The sequence below is a fragment of the Moschus berezovskii genome, chromosome 24 (genome assembly GCF_049115385.1).
Source record: "Moschus berezovskii isolate FMDL1 chromosome 24, NW_MosBer_1.0, whole genome shotgun sequence".
NCBI lineage: Eukaryota > Metazoa > Chordata > Mammalia > Artiodactyla > Moschidae > Moschus > Moschus berezovskii.
The window spans coordinates 43,499,111-43,519,897 of NC_142483.1; the positions used below are offsets into that span (position 1 = coordinate 43,499,111).

Sequence of the window (20,787 nt, forward strand, 5' to 3'; positions counted from 1 at the left end):
TCCACCAGTTTCTTGAAGAAAATTTCCAGCTGTATTTTAACTTCAGGATGAGTGCTAAAGTGTTTACAAATTGCTGAAGCTCTGAGACTCATGAATCTTGGGAGACAATTCTAATAATTCTTTACAGCAAGAATCAGCAGACTTTTTAAAATAAAGGGCCAGATAGCAGATATTTTAGGCTCTGCAGGCCTCATGATCTCTTTTGTAATTACTCACTTGCTGTTGCCACCCAAATGCAGCCACAGACCACAGTAAATGAATGGGCATGGCTGTGTTCCAATAAAACTTTATTTACAGAGGCAAGTTGTGGGCCAGGTTCAGCCCACAGGCTGTGAAGATTCCTAAACTAGAACATCTCCAATGATGAACCAGACTTTGCCACCCCAATGCAGTGGAAAATTTCTCAAGAGAAAAATTGTGCTGTTCTTTTTACCAACAAAAGTCATACCAAATTCCCCAGAGACAGATTGATAGGAAGACTCTGAGGTGCTGATTCCAAAGGCCTTTTGGTCTCCAGTTACCATTTGTCTGCTGCTAACCTTTTCAAGTTACTAAAGTTAAACTTTGCACTTGCTTTCCAAAGCAGAGATGCTGCCAGCAGGAGACTCTGCCTCTCTTTTCTGGAGGTTGATCTCACTTGTCCCCATCCCACCCCTCAGGAAAATATGCAAGTCATGCAAATGCAGCCAAGAGGACCACTGCTTGAGCTCTGACCTGGAAGACGATCGGAAAATTGGCCGCTTGCTGATGGACTCCAAGTATTCCACACTCACAGCCCGGGTGAAAGGCGGAGATGGCATCCGGATTTACAAGAGGAACCGGATGATCATGACCAACCCCATTGCCACAGGGAAAGATCCCACCTTTGACACCATCACCTATGAGTGGGCTCCCCCTGGAGTCACCCAGAAACTGGTAAGACAGCTTCCTGCAACCAAGTGGTTATTTCCCTTCTCTTGTAAATAGGAGTCATGCCATGGGTTCCTGAATGTCAAAGACAAGGGAACACAGGTGCAAGGTTATAAGAATGGTAGGAATATGCTATGGTTTCATAGCTGCTCCTACCTCTGGGATCTTGAAGTGAAAACTATCTGGGCCTCATTTTTCCTCATCCATGAAATGGGTAGAGGTGTTCATGGGAATTTCAGCTGCAGTACACAGTTGCTTATGGTTCCTTTGGGCTCTCTGCTTCTGAATAGAGGCTGCTTTATCCTTCAGAATTCTCAGAGTGCTTTTCTTCATCCACAAGTTGTTCATTTTCCATCAAAGTGATGTGCCTTTTGCAAGCTTGGGGAGAACACAGGAACACTCCTCTCTTCTCCCTAACTCCTAGGCTTAGAAGGGAGTTACGCCAGTTTACTTTACCTAACTCTGGTGAAATGGCACCCAGAGAAGGACAAGGCCTAGAGAGAGCAGGTGACCTGCACAAGTCACCCCCCTTCAGCTTCCAACTAAAAGGACCCAAGGAAAGTCCCCATGAACAGGCCTCACCCCAGACAATTAAGTTGGGAAGCTCCAGACAGCAGGGTCAGAATCATCAGACATGAGAATTTAAATGAAGCCCCAGGTAACATCCCATGCAGGCCCCTTCAAGACCCAGAGCAGTGGACAAGTGCACCTCAAGTTTCCACAAGTGCGGAAACTATCTGGAGAGCTTGCAGAAACACATCCAGCAGGCTCGGGGCTGGCGTGCCAAGCTCCCAGGTCATGCGGAGGCGGCCAGCTCCTAGACCACACCTGAAGTAGCAAGGACCTGGGTGATTTCCACAGGTTAATGAGACTTTAAAAAGCGCTACAATGTTAGCAATGCAGACTTGCCATTGAATCACATGCCTCCTGGGAGAAAAGAAGTGCCTTTCCAGTCCTGTGTGGCCCTGGCCCTGCAGGCTCCTCCCGCAGCTCCTGCCAAGCCCCCTCACTCAGCACCGAGCAGTGCGCTGACCTTCTGCCTTCCTGCCCTGGGCCACTCTAGGCTCTTGCCCTCCTCAGGGTTTGCACATGCTGTTTCCTCTACTTGAAACGTCCTTTCCTGGCTCTCTGTATAGCTGGGTCCTTCTGTCAATCAAGTCTCAGATAGGCCTCACCACACTACCCCATCTACAGTTGATGTCACTCATCCCATGATACATTTCTCTCTCTCTTTCCATTCTCCATGGTCTCCTTAGAAGCTCTTTTTTTTTAAATTTATTTTTTATTGAAGGATAATTGCTTTACAGAACTTTGCTGTTTTCTGTCAAAGCTCAACATGAATCAGCCACAGGTATATCCTTAGAAGCTCTTATTTCAAGGTGTGCTTGCCTCATGCAAGCCTGTGCTTCATTACCACCCAGAGCATGCACACACTTGACCTGTGCATGGTGTATCCTTCGCCTCACACCACGCAGGGCGTGCAGCAGGCTTGATGAGTATGTGTGCCCACATGACCTCCCAGCCAGTGACATACCATGTGTGGTCAGTGAGTGGGCTGGACCTGCTCCGTAGAAATCCTTGTGACTGGCCCACAAACAGAAGCGCAGGAATTGAGAATAAATATCAGGAAACCTCTGTGGCAACTGACATCCAAGTGCGTGATGACCAAACAAAATTCTCGTGTGCACAGCCTCCCGTAGCCTGAGAATCGTCTCATCAGGCACAGTGAGCCCACAGATCGTCCTGCAATCCAAACCACCCAACAGAACCCCCAAACAAACCTTGATTCTTTACCATAGAAGGTTCAAGCCTGGAGTTTAAGGTGGGGGTGGGGGTGCAGAAATCCCTTCTAGATAAAGCAAAGAGAGACAAAGTTGCTGTTGTTGTTTTTTAAGCTTTGCTTTTTGAGAAACACACTTTCAAAGAACAGCATGCATGAGATGCCTGAGCTTAGCCACCAGTAAGACAGGGGTCAGTTTACCTGTGAGGGGACACAGAATGGTTAACTGCCCTTTGCCAGCACGAGGGGATAGGCAGGGGCAGGTCAGGGGCCACAGAGGGAGGCATTGAACTACAGCAGCGCCGGGTTCTGGTGGTTCTGAACACAGGTCTGCCTCCAGCGCCCGGGCCCGGGTGAACCATCCCTGGGTCTCCAAGATGTTAGTGGAAACTAAAGCAAGAAGCTCATAAAAGAGCCGGCTGTGGGCGACAGGAACTGGCTGGTGAAAACCTCAAATGCTTCGGCCCCAGTCTAATCAGAGGAAGGCATCGTCGGGCCGTGATTAATGCCGGCTCATAAAACCACATGGGATAAAGGCCCTTCTGTCTGCCCTGTGTCTGGCCTGCCTGAGCAAGTCGCATTTCTGAGATTGGATGACTCTCCTCCCACTCACCCTTCCGACTTTTCCTTAAATTACCAAGTGATGAGGACTGACTACATTTTGGAAATGGCCTGAATCTTGCTCTTTATCACCCTTCCCAACCAGAATAAAAACCAGAGAAATGCTGGAGCTTTTAAAGACTAGTCATGATAAACCTAATTGCTAGTATTTATTGAGTACATACTGTGAGCCAGGCGCCATGCTAAGAGCTATACATGCATGGAAAGTGTTATTTGCTCAGTTGTGTCTGACTCTTTGCAACCCCATGGACTATGGCCGGCCAGGGTCCTCTGTCCACGAGACTTCCCGGGCAAGAATACTGAAGTGGGTTGCCATTTCCTACTCCACGGGATCTTCCCAACCCAGGGATAGAAGAACCCAGGTCTCCAGCATTGGCAGGTGGATTCTTTACCATCTGAACCATTTGGGGGGGGGGTGCATTACTGCTCCCATTTTACAGAGGAGCAAACAGAGGCTGGGGAGGAGTCCATGCAGGACTGGCACTCTCATGTGCCACCATCCACCCCTGAACCCATGGCGGACACCACTCATCAGTCTCCCACCGATCAGTTTCCCACTGAGCCCTATTGGACCTCAGAATCCTTCTCAACACAGCACTCTAGGCTGCCAGGACTGACCAGGATTCACATGGAATGTGAAGCCCATTTACTATCCTTGTCTGACAGCTGGAGAAGATCAGGAAAAGCAAAATCAGGACTGGGTCTTCTGACCTCAGAGCCTGTGTGTGTCCTACGGCCCAGCCCTGGGAAAGTGCACCTTTCTCCTCCACTTTTCTCTCTGATCTTTTGATTTCACTCCTGGAAAAGCCTGATTCTGGGAACCTCTTCCCCAAGAATTCTCCACCAGAGAGCAAAGCACCAAATGATTCAGAAAGGTCATCCAGTCTTAAACCAAAGATTGGTTTAGGACCTAAAGCAGTCTTCCCAACTTATCTGAGAAAAGGCCTCTTGCTAAAGGTTTTGGGAATGTGACCTTGGTTGGCTTCCTGGAGAGATAGTTGATTCTGACCCAATCTCTCTTTCCATCGCCCCCTTCCCAAGTCCATGCCAATTGATGGCAACTGTCTGAAAGCTATGCTGAGGTGGGTTCTGAGACCCTTGTTGGGGTTGATTATTAATGTCTGCCATGTGTGAGTGAGTAGGGAGTGGTAGCATAGGTCTCAAGTCAGCCAGGATCACGAAACACACACCAGCAGCAACCAAATGCTGGGGCCTTGTCAGTGCAAAGGCAGAGAGCTGGTACCCAGCTGGGGCTTTAAGCTGCAACAGGAAAAGTACGTCTCTGTCTCCAGGACGCCAGCCAGGCACCCCTTAGCTCTGTAGGTCACACACATGGTCTCAACCACAGGGTTGATTTATAAAGTCAAGCCGGGAGGGGTGCAGGCCCTAGAAGGTGGGAGCCACACAGAAATCAGGGCCTGGGCATCCTGGCACCAGGCAATGCTTCCACAGAAGGCAGCAGCCACGGGGCACGGGCATCAGGCTATCCGGCGGGAGGGTTAGGGTCAGGGTTGGGCACAGAGGTGGAAAGCAGTAGCAGAGGATAAACAGTTTGCATTTCACACTTTCTCACGCTGTGTGGCCTTGACCCTTAGCTCCCAGACCTGGGACCCACCTAAGTGTAAGATTTCTACTCATTTTAAAGAAAAGCAAGCCAGCAAACTAATGAAAGGCCAATGGGACAGTTATCCATGGCCATATTTACATTCAGATGGTCTACCATCTATCCCAGCCCTATCAGTGTGGAAATGTTATTGATCTGAGACCTTGTCGATTCTGCTATTAGAAGGTGCCTTTGCATATTTTAAAATTAATAAACCATGAAATGCCTTCTGCCTATAAGGATTTAATTATACTTTGCCAAGAAAAGCGATTTTAAATGAGATTTTTTTTTAATGAGGAGCATTGCCATGGGGTAAATGAAGTTAAAATCTTCAGTTTTTAAGGAAACAAAATCCATGTTGCAGAGCCAGCAGATCTAAAATGAAAGTCTACTGAAATTATCCCATTCTCATTAAGCATGTGAAGCTGTGGTTACGACAGGCCTTTCTTGGGTATTCCCCAAAGATTCACCCCTTTTCTTGAGACTAATCCTTGGGTTCTCCAGAAACCTGGAGGAGCCCAGGTCTTGCCGGGGCTCAGATCGCTCACGCCCGGGTGCATGGGAATCACGATGCTGGGTCTCCCCCTCCCCAGGGCCTGCAGTACATGGAGCTCATCCCCAAGGAGAAGCAGCCGGTGACCGGCACCGAGGGCGCCCTCTACCGCCGGCGCCAGCTCATGCACCAGCTCCCCATCTACGACCAGGACCCCTCTCGCTGCCGCGGACTTTTGGAGAACGAGCTGAAAGTGATGGAAGAGTTTGTGAAGCAGTATAAGAGCGAGGCCCTGGGTGTGGGTGAGGTGGCCCTCCCCGGGCAGGGCGGCTTGCCCAAGGAGGAGGGGAAGCAGCAGGAGAAGCCTGAGGGAGCCGAGACCGCCGCCCCGACCGCCAACGGCAGCATCGGTGACCCGTCCAAGGAATACGTAAGTCTCTCCCACCCCTCGGTGCATCCATCCATTCATGCCTCGGGTCTGGATGAAAATGCCCAGGTCAGGGCTGCAGGGTCAGGGCCGCAGCTCCAGGCCCTGTTCCTTCATTCCTGCGTTCATCTATGGTCATGGTCCAGAGGCGGTCACAGATAAGCAGACCCTACCAGCTCAGAGAAAGGGCATCTCTCCTTGCTGGATGGTGAGAGTGGGCTTGGGGGTGGGGGGAGGTGAGGCCCACTCTGGCCTTGCAAGAGTCACTAGGAGTCCCCCAGGCCTTTGGGCTCTTCAGGGAAGGCCTATGTTGCCTTCAAGAGGTGAGCACACCCTAAAAGAGGTGAGAGTCTCAGAGCACAGCACAGTCAAAGGACTGAATAAAGTGCCAGGTGGCTGATGGTGTGGTACTGGGTGGCTGGCAAGGTCAGCAGAGGCACATTTCCTGAAGAGTCATGCACTCCATCCATCCATCACTCAAGGATCCATTAGCCTGTACTGTCTACCGAGATCCAGGAAGTTAAACAAGCAGAGGACCCTGTCCCCATACTGGGATGTCATGATGGACTTAGGATTTTACTCCAAGGGCCATAGAGAACAGTGGTGGGCTTGAGACTGGGGGCCACATGGGGCTGTCTGCTAAGTTTCATGTGACCCCCAACCCCAACCCCCATCAGTCAGGAGGCCCTATGACTCTACATGACATTTGGAAATATGAGTCTAAATCCATCAAGCAAATCACCTGCCTTGCTGGCAACAGGCAAGATTCACCTACGTGAGCCAGGAACCCCAGGAAAATGCACACCTAAATGATGCTGTCACCACATCAAGAAGGGGTCTCTCTTCTCTGTAGTAACTCACACTGGCTCCCCGAAACCTGCGTCCTGCATTTCCAACACCCACCCCAAGGGCACATTCATCTGGGATTGCCATCCGATGAACTCGGAGACAAAAGAATGAAACTGATTTTCCCTCACACAAATTAGTGATGGTGTTGAAAAGACCTGTTTCTCAGGAAGAAGTCACACCCCAGGAGTTGATTTTTAAAAATTACATGCAGTGACCACGTTTTCAGAAACCAGCACCCTACCCAGCCCCGCTCTCTATCCACCCTCCGGTAGCCATCACCTCTTGACAAGCAAGTACTGCGGAATTCCAAATTGGAAGGCAGCTTCTCTAAGTCTGTGACATTTCCCAGTTGCCATTCCCAGGAGAGAAATGCTGATCTGAGAACGTATTTCATCCTGGATTCCACATGCTTGGACAGCATGGAAGTAGGGCAGAGGCGGCCTAAAATCCCAGGTCCTTGGCAACAGTCAGCTCTAGGAAATGGCTCTGACACTTAAGAAGCATTTAAACAAGACCAGGCAGGAAATAGGGAATCCACAGGAAGGTGCTGGTGGGTTGGGCTGGTTGGGGAAGACAGACTTTTCCTTCCTTTGTAGTTGTTGTTGAGTTGCTAAGTTGTGTCCAGCTCTTTGTGACCCCATGGACTGCAGCACGCCAGACTTCCCTGTCCTTCACTGTCTCCCAGAGTTTGTTCAAACTCGTGTCCATTGAGTCGCTGATGCCATCCGACCATCTCATCCTCTGTTTCCCCATCTTCCTCCTGCCCTCTATCTTTTCCAGCATCAGGGTCTTTTCCAATGAGTCAGCTCTTCGCATCAGGTGGACAAAGTATTGGAGTTTCAGCTTCAGCATCTGTCCTTCCAATGAATATTCAGGATTGATTTCCTTTAGGATTAACTGGTTTGATCTCCTTGCAGTCCAAGGGCCTCTCAAGAGTCTTCTCCAGCACCATAGCACCTTCCTTTTCCTAAACCTGATTTTAGTTAGATAACTAATTATGTCACGAATAGACGCACATCCGTCACCCCCTCTAGACACTGAGGTCCTGTCTTGTCCATCTCTGTAACCTCGGGCTACAAATCAAACCACCCCATCTCTGCAGCAGGTACCACTGATGTGTAATATACAGAGAAGATGGTTGGTAATTATGTGATGCGTGAATGAATGAACGTTGAAACTAAACTGATCCTCTAAAGATGGGGACCACTCAGGTGGCTGTTTTGCTTGAGAAGACAATGAGATTTCAAGTTCACATGCCGTAATCATCTTCTGTGTGCTCCATGCTGTGTTCACTGCTTTCAGGTCTTGGATCAATTCAGACCGTTACCTGCTGGGTGGATTTCACAAGCCCCTTATTATCGGTGGGACTTCCCAGGTATCGCAAGTGGTAAAGACTCCACCTGCCAGTGTAGGAGATGCAGGAGAGGCAGGTTCAATCCCTGGGTCAGGAAGATCCCCTGGAGGAGGGCATGGCAACCCACTCCAGTATTCTTGCCTGGAGAATCCCAGGGACAGAGGAGCCTGGCGGGCTATAGTCCATGGGATTGCACAGTCAGACATGACTCTGCACACATGTGTTGCAGGTGAGGACTCAGAGATTCAGAGAAAATAGGTAGCTTGTCTGAGGCCCCGTCGTTTCTGGTGGAGGGGAGGGGGGTGGGCAGACTCCGGATCTGATACTCTTTCTACTGTGTGATGCTGAATATAAAACCCTGCCTGTTATCTGTATTTAACTCAATGTTTATCTCCTCAAAACTAGGGAGCAAATTCTATTAATAAGGTAACTAATATCCTGCCAGGCTGTAGACAGTGTGTCCCTGGCAGCCCCAACCCAGGGGGCAGCATATCAAGGGGACTTGGGTGCTGGCCGGCCTGTGTGCCGGGCTCCTCTTGTTCTCGTAAAAGGGCAGCAGGACAGCCTCCAAAGCCAAATGTCAGGCACAAACCTACTTTCGCTCCCCTGAGGAGGGAAATGAACTTAGCTAGAAGCCATCGGGGCATTCAGCCTAAGAGCCCGGGTACAGGGAGGAAGCATAGAACTGACATTTCAAATCAGTGATGTGTGAAAGAGGAGGCAAAGTGAAGGACATGTGACACGCGGTACACTGGAGCTACCACTGTACACACCACGCTTCCTCATCCCGATGGTGAGCGTCAGCACTGATGTTGGCAGCTACCGTTCAGTGACCTTTGCGGAACCAAGGACAGTGCTAAGCAGGGGAGCATCTGATATAGAGCTCCCAGCCACCCAGCCACCGGAGGTGAGGCTGTGGGATTCACACCTACCTCTGTCAGCCCCCAGGCCCATCTTCCTGGTCCCCAAAGCTTATTGCCCAGAAAGCTCATGGATATGAAGCTATTAAAGGGCCATGTGGCCGTGTAAAGGGGACATCAGAGTGGTCAAAACGAACTGGGTTTCTTTCAGGCTGGACTTCTCAGAGCCTTCAGAAGACTGTGGCAATGTCTCAAAGCACCTAGCACCCTGGCTAAAATCCAGCCGCCTGGGTCCCACCCCAGACTAGTGGGTGCAGGTTGGGCCTGAGAATCAGCATTTCCAACAAGTCTCCCGGCTGATGCCAATGCTGGGCTGGGGACCACCCTTTGAGAACCACTGCTATAGAGGGTTGAAAATGACCTGATGTATAAGCTCAGCCAAAATGATATCGCCAATCTGTTACACAGTGAGGGTCCGTGAGATGCTAACCTGGGCATGTTCTAGACATGTGTGGCCTCCCCCTGCCTGGGTTTGGGTGTCCAGCTTCGAGAACACTATGCAGCACTCTCGAATTCCTTGAACTGTCCACGGGGAGTTCAGGGAACACTTGCAGATAACACAGCCCCCCACTCTCTACATGCCCTGGTCGCCCCAGCCAGGAGCTCACAACACTCTGCTCTCAGCAGCCAGAGGCCAGGAGCCCCACCCTCTCTGAGCCCCTGGCAGCCTGTACCCCAAGGTGGTCCTCCCCAGCGCTCACTCGGCTCCATCCTGAGGCTGGGCAGCCTGTTAACAGTGATGGCCTTCCTCAGAAACCTTGGGAGGAGCCGGACCGGGGCGACCTCAGGGTTGGACTGCCGAGTCCTCCCTCCACCAGACTGACCAGACCAGAGGAGCATGCCTGCCAAAGCCTGTTCCGAGTCATCCGTATGGAATCCCTGCCAATGGGCTGAGTGCTGGGTGCAGCCAGAGAGTGTGGCGGCATGGCGGGAGCAGCAGGTCCCTGGAAGTGCTACCCTGACGCTGTGCTTAGGAGAGGTGGCAGCATGGGAAATGCCCATGAGAGTCAGCCCTCTTTGTGGGGAAGTCACGCAGAAAAATCCCAGGCACCAGCTCGTCCGCTGTCACTCTCAAAGCAGGCCCTTTAAACCGCTGAAGCCAAGTAAACCCCATAATGTTCAGCCTCCCTCTCTCTCCCTGATTTGCCCCACTTCATGTGCGTGGAGTGGGGAGCAGGGCTGTGATTGCACAGTCTCATTCATCTCTTTGAATCACCCGAACAACGGGTGAGAGAGGGTGGGGTTGTTATACCCATTTTATAGGTGTGGAGTCTGAGGCACGGAGAGGTTAACTGGTTTGCTAGTGAGATTCCAGCCCAGGTCCTTCTGCGTCACCAGCCCCATGTGGTCTCGGAAGGGTGGGGACAAAAGCAAAGGTGTGTGCATTCTGTTTGTTGGGGTGAGTGGCAACGTGTGGACTCACTCACAGCCCAGCCAGCAAAGAATCCGGGGGCAAGTCAGGAAGAAGGGAAGGGCTTGTCCGCCCCACTCCTGTCCCACCCGCCATGGGTTCCCAGGGGTCTTTGGGGGCTTTGAAGCATGCCATGGTCAGGAAGCTGCACACCCCAGCAGCCTGGACTACTCTACAGCCGCACGGCAGGGCCCTGCATCCAGCTCCCGACCCCTCCCACCTGGACGGATCCCACAGATGGACCTTGATGCACTGACCATGAACAGCTCTACCAGACCATTGCCCTGCGTTTACAGAGCTTACTGGATATGTTCTCAGAAATTAAATATACAGATTTCCTGGGCATGGTCATCTTGCCCAGGAATTTCCTCCCTTCTCTACACCCCAAACTTGTAACCGAAGAAAGAAGCAAGCAAGCCAGAACATAGCATTTAATGTCATCTCCACCCTTCCGTATTTTTCATTCCTGCCGGGAGCCCCCCAGCTCCTGCCTCACAGGCCAGAGAGATTAAAAGGAGAACAGACTGAAAGAAGCGGAGACGTTTCTGAAAGTCGTAATGATGTGTTCCTCAGGTCCCAAATGACAGTGGATCTCCCCCGACTCCGTTTCCCCATAAGAATGCACAGAGGAGGGACTGGAGGCCTGGGTCCCCTCCCTCCCATGAGGCCGGCCTCGCAGATGGAAACTTACAGCAGCTGGCAGCTCAGCCCAGCTCCAGCCCCGACGGGGACATATTTGTGGGCGAGGGACTTCCAAAGCTTGGTCAGAGCAGATGTTTGGCTTGTGGGCTGGCAGGAGAGCCAGTCTCTTTCTGCACACTTGAAACCACCACCCCATGCCTGAGAGCCCCGTCTGAGCTGAGGGTCAAAGGCCCAGGAGGCAGCCCTCCCAGTTGCCATGGTTACCAGGCTCCTCCACATCCGCCTGCCTCCTCCTCTATGGCGGAGATATTTTAATGACATTAAAAGAGATTTTCTTTTCCAAAGAAAATTCCTTTCGCCCCACTTTTGATACTATAAATACTTCTCCATGTTGCCACGTAAGGCTTCACAAGTATCTTGCCCCGCCTGGCCCCCCTTGAAGTGGGCTGCGTCATAGTCCATTGACTAAAAGAGGGCTTTTATTTTCCTGTTGGAGGTTACTCGGTGACAAAGGTGACATGGAGGGTGGTGTCATCCGCCACTCACTGACGACCTATGTCGTGCCACGCCAGGGGCTTCTCATGGCTGTTTTGTTCAATTCTAAGAATTACCCGACAAGATAGACTCTCACCCTAGCTAATCGTCTAACTGGTGAGCACCGAGGCCAGAACTGGAACACAGGCCAGCCTCACCCCAAACCCCACACAGACCCCAAACAATGGAAGCTCCAGAGGGGGCCTGGGGACCACGAGAGGCTGCTGCAATGGAGATGGCCACATGTGAGCCTTGTCCCTACTCTCCCTCTGCAAGGACACGCTTGTCAAAGGGGGACCCAAGAACACCCCTGGCTGACAGTCTCTCTTCCAAGTGTAGCATTTAAGAAGGCTTTGTGGCCCCCACCTCCCTCTTCAGCAGACCACCAGTGAGGGAGACTTACACGCCTGACATTCTGCCTCGCTTGGCAGAGCGCCCCCTCCCCAAGGAGCTGGGCTGAGAAGTCGTGGGAGGCAAAGCACAGGGTGGCTAAGCACTCGCCAGCATCAGGGCCCGCCTTGTGTCTCAGAGGAGGACGCTGAGGCTCAGACAGGCAGCTGAGTCATCCAAGGTGCCCCCAAGATGAAGCGATCCTGGGACTTTGTACAAAGGCCCGGGACCCTGACCACCACGCCTGCACCATCCCATGCCGTCTGCACCTGAAGGAGCCCGGGAAGACACCAGTGTGGCGGCCCAGAGCAGAGGGGGCTGAAGATGCCCACCACGACCCTGGACCAGGAAAGAGAGCAGAGAGATGGGGTGGGGAACCAAACTACTCTGGGATGCACGAGGTTGCAAAGCCAAGATGGTGAATAATCGCCATAAGAGGAAACGGGGAGATGCTGTTTATGAATAAATTGTTGAGTATTTGTGTTGGAGGGAACCCAGCGCCTGGATTCAAGGCCCTTGTGTTAATATTTACTGTGTTATAATGGTGAGCTTTTCACGAGGTAATCTGAGTTTAGACTGGGCAGTCCTTTGGATAAGAGCCTTCAGAAGAGAAGGGCGTGATTGGGACAGAACTGCTGGCCACCCTGACAGAAAGGCTGTGGCTGGTTTGGAAGGTTCTCGATGTCTGCAGACTCGTCTCTGAAGGCTAGTGTGTCTCGTCCCTGGAGATAGTTCTCTGGCTGTGGGACCTGGGGCCAGTGGCCTGGACCTGCTGTTTCCTGAAACGCTTTGTGTGTTGGTTACTTCCACTTCAGAAGCCTGAATGACTCTGCGTGCCCACGTGTGCTGGTTCTGTTACCTAGGGCCACGCAGGAAACCACCCCAGGATGCAGCAGCTCAGAGCACTGACGACTTTTGCTCACAGATCAGCAGTTCAGGTACGGCTCAGTGGGCTAGCCTGTTTCTGGCCTTGATGCTGGGGAGAAGGAGAAGGCTGGGCCTGGACCATAGCAGGGGCCTTGGCCTCTCCCTCTATCTCTGTTTTTTCTCTGCATAGTTGCCCTAAAAAGGGGGCCTCAGGATTTTTTCCCAGTTCCCCGCCTCTGCCCCCACCAGAACTCACAAAGAAGAGTTGGAGGAAGCTGAGCTGCCTTTTATGACCTGCCTCGGGAATTGACAGCATCCCGTGTGCCACATTCAGTTCTACAGAAATGAGTCACTAAGGCAGGACCCATGTGAACAAAGGAAACGGGCAGCCACTGGTGGAGGAATGCCCACAGAGCTGCCAGCATCATCTCCACACATCACAGTGGGCGGAACCCAGCCCCCCAGGGTCTGCGCTTTGGAGGCAACTGAACCTAGCATGCTCCGCAGCTTCCTCAAAGCAGATGTTTACAAAGACCCAAAGAATGGAATAGATAAAAGTCTTTCATTGAGACCCTTGTGATAAATACTTTCACCGTTCGAACAGGGATGGGGCAAAACTTCAGTGTGAAGAGACGTTCACGGGAGAAATGTCATGGATGTTCTACTTATAACAGGTCTGGGGACTTCCCTGGTGGTCCAGGGGCTAAGAATCCATGCTCCCAATGCAGAGGGCCTGGGTTTGATCCCTGGCCAGGGAACCAGATCCCACATGCTGCAACTAAGAGTTTGTATGCTGCAACTAAAGATTCCGAGTGATGCAACTAAGGCCCAGAGTAGCCAAATAAATATTAAAAAAAAGATAAGAAAGGTCTCTGCTACAGCTCCTTTCCCCAAGGGACAACAGTCTGAAAACTAGGTCAAATGGCAACCAGTACATGGACAGAGTCCCATGAGGAAGCTCTGATTTTAGCCAGTTGGGAGTCTGAATGAAAACCTACTGACATGCCAGTGATCAATGTTCTTCTCTGCTCCTTTGAACCCAGTCCCAAAGGACTTCTACTGGACCACGCTGTCTCCTCCAGAGGGGACATCGCCTGGGAATAACTATATTGAGCTTTCTTCAGAACAGTATAGAATTGAAGCATCCCAGGAATTCAAACTGGCTTTTGTGCCAACTGAACCTAACTGGTGATGTCATTTTTGCTGAGTTTATATATAAGGTCATGTTTAAATGCTCCATGACAGTGGTTCGTGAACTGTGGTCCCCTGATTACCCCAGCATCCCCTGCTGCTGCTGCTGCTAAGTCGCTTTAGTCGTGTCCGACTCAGTGCAACCCCATAGATGGCAGCCCACCAGGCTCCGCCATCCCTGGGATTCTCCAAGCAAGAACACTGGAGTGGGTTGCCATTTCCTTCTCCACCAGCATCCCTCAGGACTCTGCAAATTCCTTTCCCACCCCCAGATCTACTCATCAGACCCTGCAGGGTGGGGGAGGTGCCACACCTCCCTGTCTGGAACCCGAGAGCACGGTCTTAGAGGGGGTACAATGGGAGAGGGAGACGAGCAGGCCTGCCAAGCCAGGGGCTGGTTGTAGCTGAGTAGGGTAGTGACAGGATGGAACTCGCCTGACTTAATTCTCTGACCTTGTACAGAGAAAGAGAACAGACATGGAAACACACAGAGCCCACGGGTGGGAGGAAAGACCTCCTGCCACTCCACGTGCTCATGGTCCTACTGAAAGGAACCCAAGCCTCCAAAGCAGAAGCAGATCCTGCCTGAGACATCTTTGTCATCTTAGGAAATGGATTTAGCTCCTCCAAGCCTCAACTTTTTATAAACAGGGCTGGGTAGGAATGACAGTAGATTTGAGCTAATTAGTACCGAACCCTTATAAAGTGCATTATTCTAGGATCTCACTTAATCCTTGTAACAGGCCTATGATGTTCTGAGTATCATTAGTAGTATTTTCCATTTGATGGATGGAAAAAACTAAGGCACAGAGAGGTTGGTTAACTTGCCCAAGGTCACACAGCTAGCCCCCTCCCGCTTCAAGCATCCACTGCAGTTTAGAAACTGTAATCCTCAGTACCGAGGATGATAGAATAAGTTTATGCAGAGAAAGGCAGACCCCGGATCCCAGGACCCAGGCAGGCTGGGCCGTCGGACTCCTGGTTGCCAGGATGCTCCTGGTGGCTGAGAGGCCGCCAGATTGATAGAGCCAGGACACTATCAGATCTCTCATCCTTTGAGACCACAGGGAAGGGGGCATGAAAAACAGTTCAGAGGCAAGAAGAAATTGGTTCCTGATGCCTGTTGACAGGACTTACTACTCGAACATCATGTTTTCATAAAATGGCAGTGACACTGTTTGCTTTAAAAAGGATCGGCTTAAAAGTAAAAGGACTGGCTACTGGTAGTAATGGGGTGCAGAGCAGGAATGCTGGGGGACATGAGGGAAAAGACACTCCCCCAAAGAGGCCCTGACAAAGCCCTTTCAGACAGTGCTCCCAGAATTCTCTCCACGGTATGACCCAGACTCAGCACTCTTGGCTTCCAGAACCAGCACTGGCTCCCCATTACCTCCAGAGTGAGGTCCCACCCCATAGTTCAGAGTCACCCGTGATCACCCCAGACTGCCTCTCTGACTTACATCCCTGTTTCCTTCTGTGGGTCGCAGGCACCTGCCAGTACCACCACTTCCCCCCAGACACACCCAGGTGCATTTATATCCCTTCCTTCTCCCACCTCTGTGTTAGAAAAACAGCTGGAAATGTGAAGTCGGGAGCCCCACTGATGTTGCCTGGTGATACCTGACCAGGCATGATGGATGGACAGAAAACCCTTCTGTGTGGGAGAAAAGGGGCTGGAAACTTCATTCTGTGAAATATGGAAAGACAGATGGATAGGAAACTCACCTGGTTCTCAAACAGCCCTCGCCAGACAGCTGACACTTCCCAGCTGTGCTTAAGAGATGTGACAATGAATGTGGATCCATTATCTGTTTTTCCCGTAAGGCTTCACAGGTGGCTCAGTGGTAAAGAATCCACCTGCCAATGCAGGAGATGCAGGTGCAATTCCTGGGTGGGGAAGATCCCCTGGAGGAGGAAATGGCAATCCACTCCAGTGTTCTTGCCTGGAGAATCCCATGGACAGGGAAGCCTGGCAGGCTACCGTCTGTGGGGTTGCACAGTCGGACACGACTGAGCAGGCATGCACAGGCAGGTTCTGATGAGTTCCAGGTGAGCTGGGGCTCAGTCATGTGCAAAGGGACAGGGTTTCACTCTGGGGAGGAACTCACACACATCATTCTTATGGGCATAAATGAAACCACAAATCCAGTATGGTCCAAGGCTTGTCGTCAGGCAGCCAGGACTAATTAATCAAACGCATTCCTATCTGGGCACGCACTCAACCACGGCTGTGCTTAGGGACCACTGTCAGTACATGGACTTATTTTGTCACTTGGATTTCTTTCCCTGATTATCACCATTTTAATTTTATTTCTCCTTCGTTTAAAAGAATATATTAAGTATGCACTTAAAGTATATAAATACTTTAGACAAAGTGTTTAGGCTTTGAATATATGCCTACTCATCTTTACATAGCAAAACAATAAATATCTCTATTTGGGCTTACATATAATTAGTGCCTAGTAGAGTCTGATGCTAGGAGGGATTGGGGGTGGGAGGAGACGGGGACGACAGAGAATGAGATGGCTGGATGGCATCACCGACTCGATGGACATGAGTTTGAGTGAACTCTGGGAGTTGGTGATGGACAGGGAGGCCTGGCGTGCTGTGATTCATGGGGTCACAAAGAGTCGGACACGACTGAGTGACTGAACTGAACTGAACTGAAGATAGTATGTTCATTTCAAGCCATGGGTCAGCAAGCATTTCTATAGAGGGCCAGGTAATCAATTAATTAGGTATGATGGGCCAAGAGTTAAAATCAGTGATATCACAGAAGAACTTTCTGTGGCAAGGGAGAAAGTAGATGTCCACAACTGTTTGAAATTCAAAATAAAGTAGGAAAATTAAGAGAGGCTTTTACAATACATGTTGTATTAGTCAACTCAGGCTGCCATAAAGAATATCATAGACCAGGGGGCTTAAACAACAGAAATGCGTTTTTTTACAGTTCTGGAGGATGAAAGTTCAAGCCCAAGGTGCTGGCATGATTGGGTTCTGGTGACACCCCTCTTTCTGGCTTGGAGAGGGCCCCCTTCTCAATGTGTCCTCACACGGCTTTCCCTGTGAGTACCCCCAGAGAGAGAACAGCAGAAAGCGAGCCACCCATCTCTGGGTTCTCTTCTTCTTCTAAGGACACAAGTTCTGTCTGATTAGAGCCCCACCCTAATGACCTCGTTTAACCTTAATTAACTCCTTAAAGGCCCTATCTCCAAATACAGTCACACTTTAGGGCTTCAACATATTAATTGGGGGAGGTGAACCATTCAGTCTGTAACACAGGTCAGCTCATGAAAAATGGAATTCTTTGGGGGCAGAAACACATGTCACTAAACTGGAGTTCAAACGTAAAATGCATTTGAAGCTGATGGTTCCCACAAGAACAGGCAGAAGCCGTGTTTGCCATGGTTGCGCCAACACTGATGGAAATTCCGCATAGTGCAGTAGAAAGAACCTCGGCTTTGCGGTCAGACTGGGCCTGTGTCAAAATCCCAGCTCTGCCTCCCATCAGCTGGTGCTACTCAACAGTGACTGAATCTCTCTGAACCTGGATTTTGCCGTGTTTGGGGGATGGGGGTGAGGGGTAGCAGGGGAGGCGGACATACAAGTCTCCCTGAAAGGAAAATAACTCTAGAAAAGAAAGTAACTCTCTTGGGTGTCAGTCAGGAGTGAAAACACCCAAGCTTAATGCTGGATATACACCTGCCCCAGGGAGATGACAACCAGTATCACCCTCATCACTGGAGTTCTGGGGAGTGGGCGAGAACGCCAAAACAATTGGAAAGATTTTACAGATTGAGGATGTCGTCTGGATACGATGTGATGAGAACGGCCATTTACCTCTGTGGTAAATACCAAATATTTGACCAGAACCCCTCCATGGTTATTAAAAACAAGGCAAGTCTGAGAAACTGTCATAGCCCAGAGGAGCCTAAGGAGACATGGTCGCTCTCTGTAACGCTGGATTCTGGATGGGATCCTAGAAAAGGAAAGGGACATTAGGTGAAATCTAAGCACATTGGGAGAAAGTTTGGACTTTAGTTAATAACATATCAGTACTGGTTACCTGATTGTGACAAGTACCCCGTAGTCATGTAAGATGCCAAGAGAACAGGACAGTGGGTATGGGGTCTACGAGAATTCTCTGCACTGGCCGTACAATTTTCTTTGCAAATCGAAAACTTCTAAAATTTTAAGTTTATTAAAAGGCAACCCTGCATAGGTAAAAGATTCATTCAAAGTGCAAGGTGGACCACTGGGTTTTATTGTGTTGAAACAGGGATGAAAGGCTGGTTGATATGGTTTCAGACTCTGCATTAACTTGCTTCTGAGAAAATACCACTTGTCAAATTTTGATTAATAGCAAAGAAAAATAGTTCAGTTATCTGGTAAGGCTATTTAAAAATGCCTTCCTTTCTTTTTCAATTACTAAGAAAACCACATAATGCAAAAGATGAAAAGTTAAAGCAGTCACAGGAATTGAGAAATTCTCTACTAAGCCAGTCATTCAGTTCAGTTCAGTTAAGTTGCTCAGTCATGTCCGACTCTTTGCGACCCCATGAATCGCAGCATGCCAGGCCTCCCTGTCCATCACCAACTCCCGGAGTTCACTCAAACTCATGTCCATTGAGTTGGTGATGCCATCCAGCCATCTCACTCTCTGTCGTCCCCTTCTCCTCCTGCCCCCAATCCCTCCCAGCATCAGAGTCTTTTCCAGTGAGTCAACTCTTCGCATGAGGTGGCCAAAGTATTGGAGTTTCAGCTTTAGCATCAGTCCTTCCAGTGAACACCCAGGACTGATCTCCTTTAGGATGGACTGGTTGGATCTCCTTGCAGTCCAAGGGACTCTCAAGAGTCTTCTCCAGCACCACAGTTCAAAAGCATCAATTCTTCGGCGCTCAGCTTTCTTCACAGTCCAACTCTCACATCCATACATGACCACTGGAAAAACCATAGCCTTGACTAGACAGACCTTGGTTGGCAAAGTAATATCTCTGCTTTTTAATTATCTAGGTTGGTCATAAGTTTCCTTCCAAGGAGTAAGCGTCTTTTAATTTCATGGCTGCAATCACCATCTGCAGTGATCTTGGAGTCCAAAAAAATAAAGTCTGACACTGTTTCCACTGTTACCCCATCTATTTGCCATGAAGTGATGGGACCAGATGCCATGATCTTAGTTTTCTGAATGTTGAGCTTTTAGCCAACTTTTTCAGTCTCCTCTTCCACTTTCATCAAGAGGCTCTTTAGTTCTTCTCACTTTCTCCCATAAGGGTGGTGTTATCTGCGTATCTGAGGTTATTGATATTTCTCCCAGCAATCTTGATTCCAGCTTGTGCTTCTTCCAGCCCAGCGTTCCTCATGATGTACTCTGCATATAAGTTAAATAAGCAGGGTGACAATATACGGCCTTGACATACTCTTTTTCCTATTTGGAACCAGTCTGTTGTTCCATGTCCAGATCTAACTGTTGCTTCCTGACCTGCATACAGGTTTCTCAAGAGGCAGGTCAGGTGGTCTGGTATTCCCATCTCTTTCAGAATTTTCCACAGTTTATTGTGATCCACACATTCAGTTCAGTTCAGTCGCTCAGTCATATCTGACTCTTTGCGACCCCATGAGTCACAGCACGCCAGGCCTCCCTGTCCATCACCAACTCCCGGAGTTCACCCAAACTCATGTCCATAGAGTCGGTGATGCCATCCAGCCATCTCATTCTCTGTCGTCCCCGTCTCCTCCCACCCCCAATCCCTCCTAGCATCAGACTCTTTTCCAGTGAGTCAACTCATCGCATGAGGTGGCCAAAGTATTGGAGTTTCAGCTTTAGCGTCAGTCCTTCCAATGAACACCCAGGATTGATCTCCTTTAGAATGGACTGGTTGGATCTCCTTGCAGTTAGAGGTCTGCAAAAATGTAAACAAGGCCACACTCAGACTCAATTTTCCTGTTTTGGAAAATGCAGTTATTTCTAATTACAAATATTTATATTAACATGTTGTTGGTTTGCTATTTTTAATTAATTAATAAGTAGTTATTTAACTTTTTCCTAAGTTATAATTTCTCATATGGTAAATACCAGGAGCTATTAACCCATATGAACAGAAACTCTTTGAGGTTCTCAATAATTTTTTAAAAGTCTAAAGGCCCTGAGAACAAAATGTGTGAGCATCACTGTACTAAACAAATACTTCAGTCCTCACAACTACCTGCTAGGTAGGTAGTATTATTATTCCACTTTGCACGTGAGAAAACTGAAGAAAAGAGAGGTGCCATAACTTGCTCGAGATCACCCAGGAAGTAGAGGGCTGGAGTTAACACTGGAACCTGGGTCAGGATGCACTCCTGACTACCTTGTGTCCTGGGGGTCCGCCCCTACCCTTCCTTCCAGGTCTGTGAGCTCTGCAAGGGGGTGGCCCCCACCGACAGCCCTGTGGTCTACTCAGACAGGGCAGGCTACAGCAAGCAGTGGCATCCCGCCTGTTTCGTGTGTACCAAGTGCTCCGAGCCGCTGGTGGACCTCATCTACTTCTGGAAGGATGGGGCGCCCTGGTGTGGCCGTCATTACTGCGAGAGCCTGCGGCCCCGGTGCTCCGGCTGCGATGAGGTGAGGACCTGCGGGGGTGGACGGTGGGATAGGCGTGCCTCTGACTGCAGGAGAGGACCCCGAGGTCCAGGAGAGTGTGGTTTCGCCAATGATGTGATCCACAAGTAGGAAAACTGGGGCTCAGAGCCCCCTTCACACTCTCAGCCTCTGTTTTCCCATCTGCAAAATGGGCAGAAATTAGTTCCTGCCCCCAGG

General features: G+C 50.1%; 1 protein-coding gene across 1 annotated transcript in view; it reads left to right on the forward strand.

The window, feature by feature from the left end:
* LMCD1 (LIM and cysteine rich domains 1) overlaps positions 1-20,787 on the forward strand; it is a 60,148-nt gene that overhangs the window by 37,166 nt on the left and 2,195 nt on the right. The window contains exons 3-5 of the mRNA XM_055414372.2: positions 660-915; positions 5,507-5,836; positions 20,377-20,592. Coding sequence (XP_055270347.1) covers positions 660-915; positions 5,507-5,836; positions 20,377-20,592 — 802 coding nt within the window. The remainder of the gene's footprint in view (positions 1-659; positions 916-5,506; positions 5,837-20,376; positions 20,593-20,787) is intronic.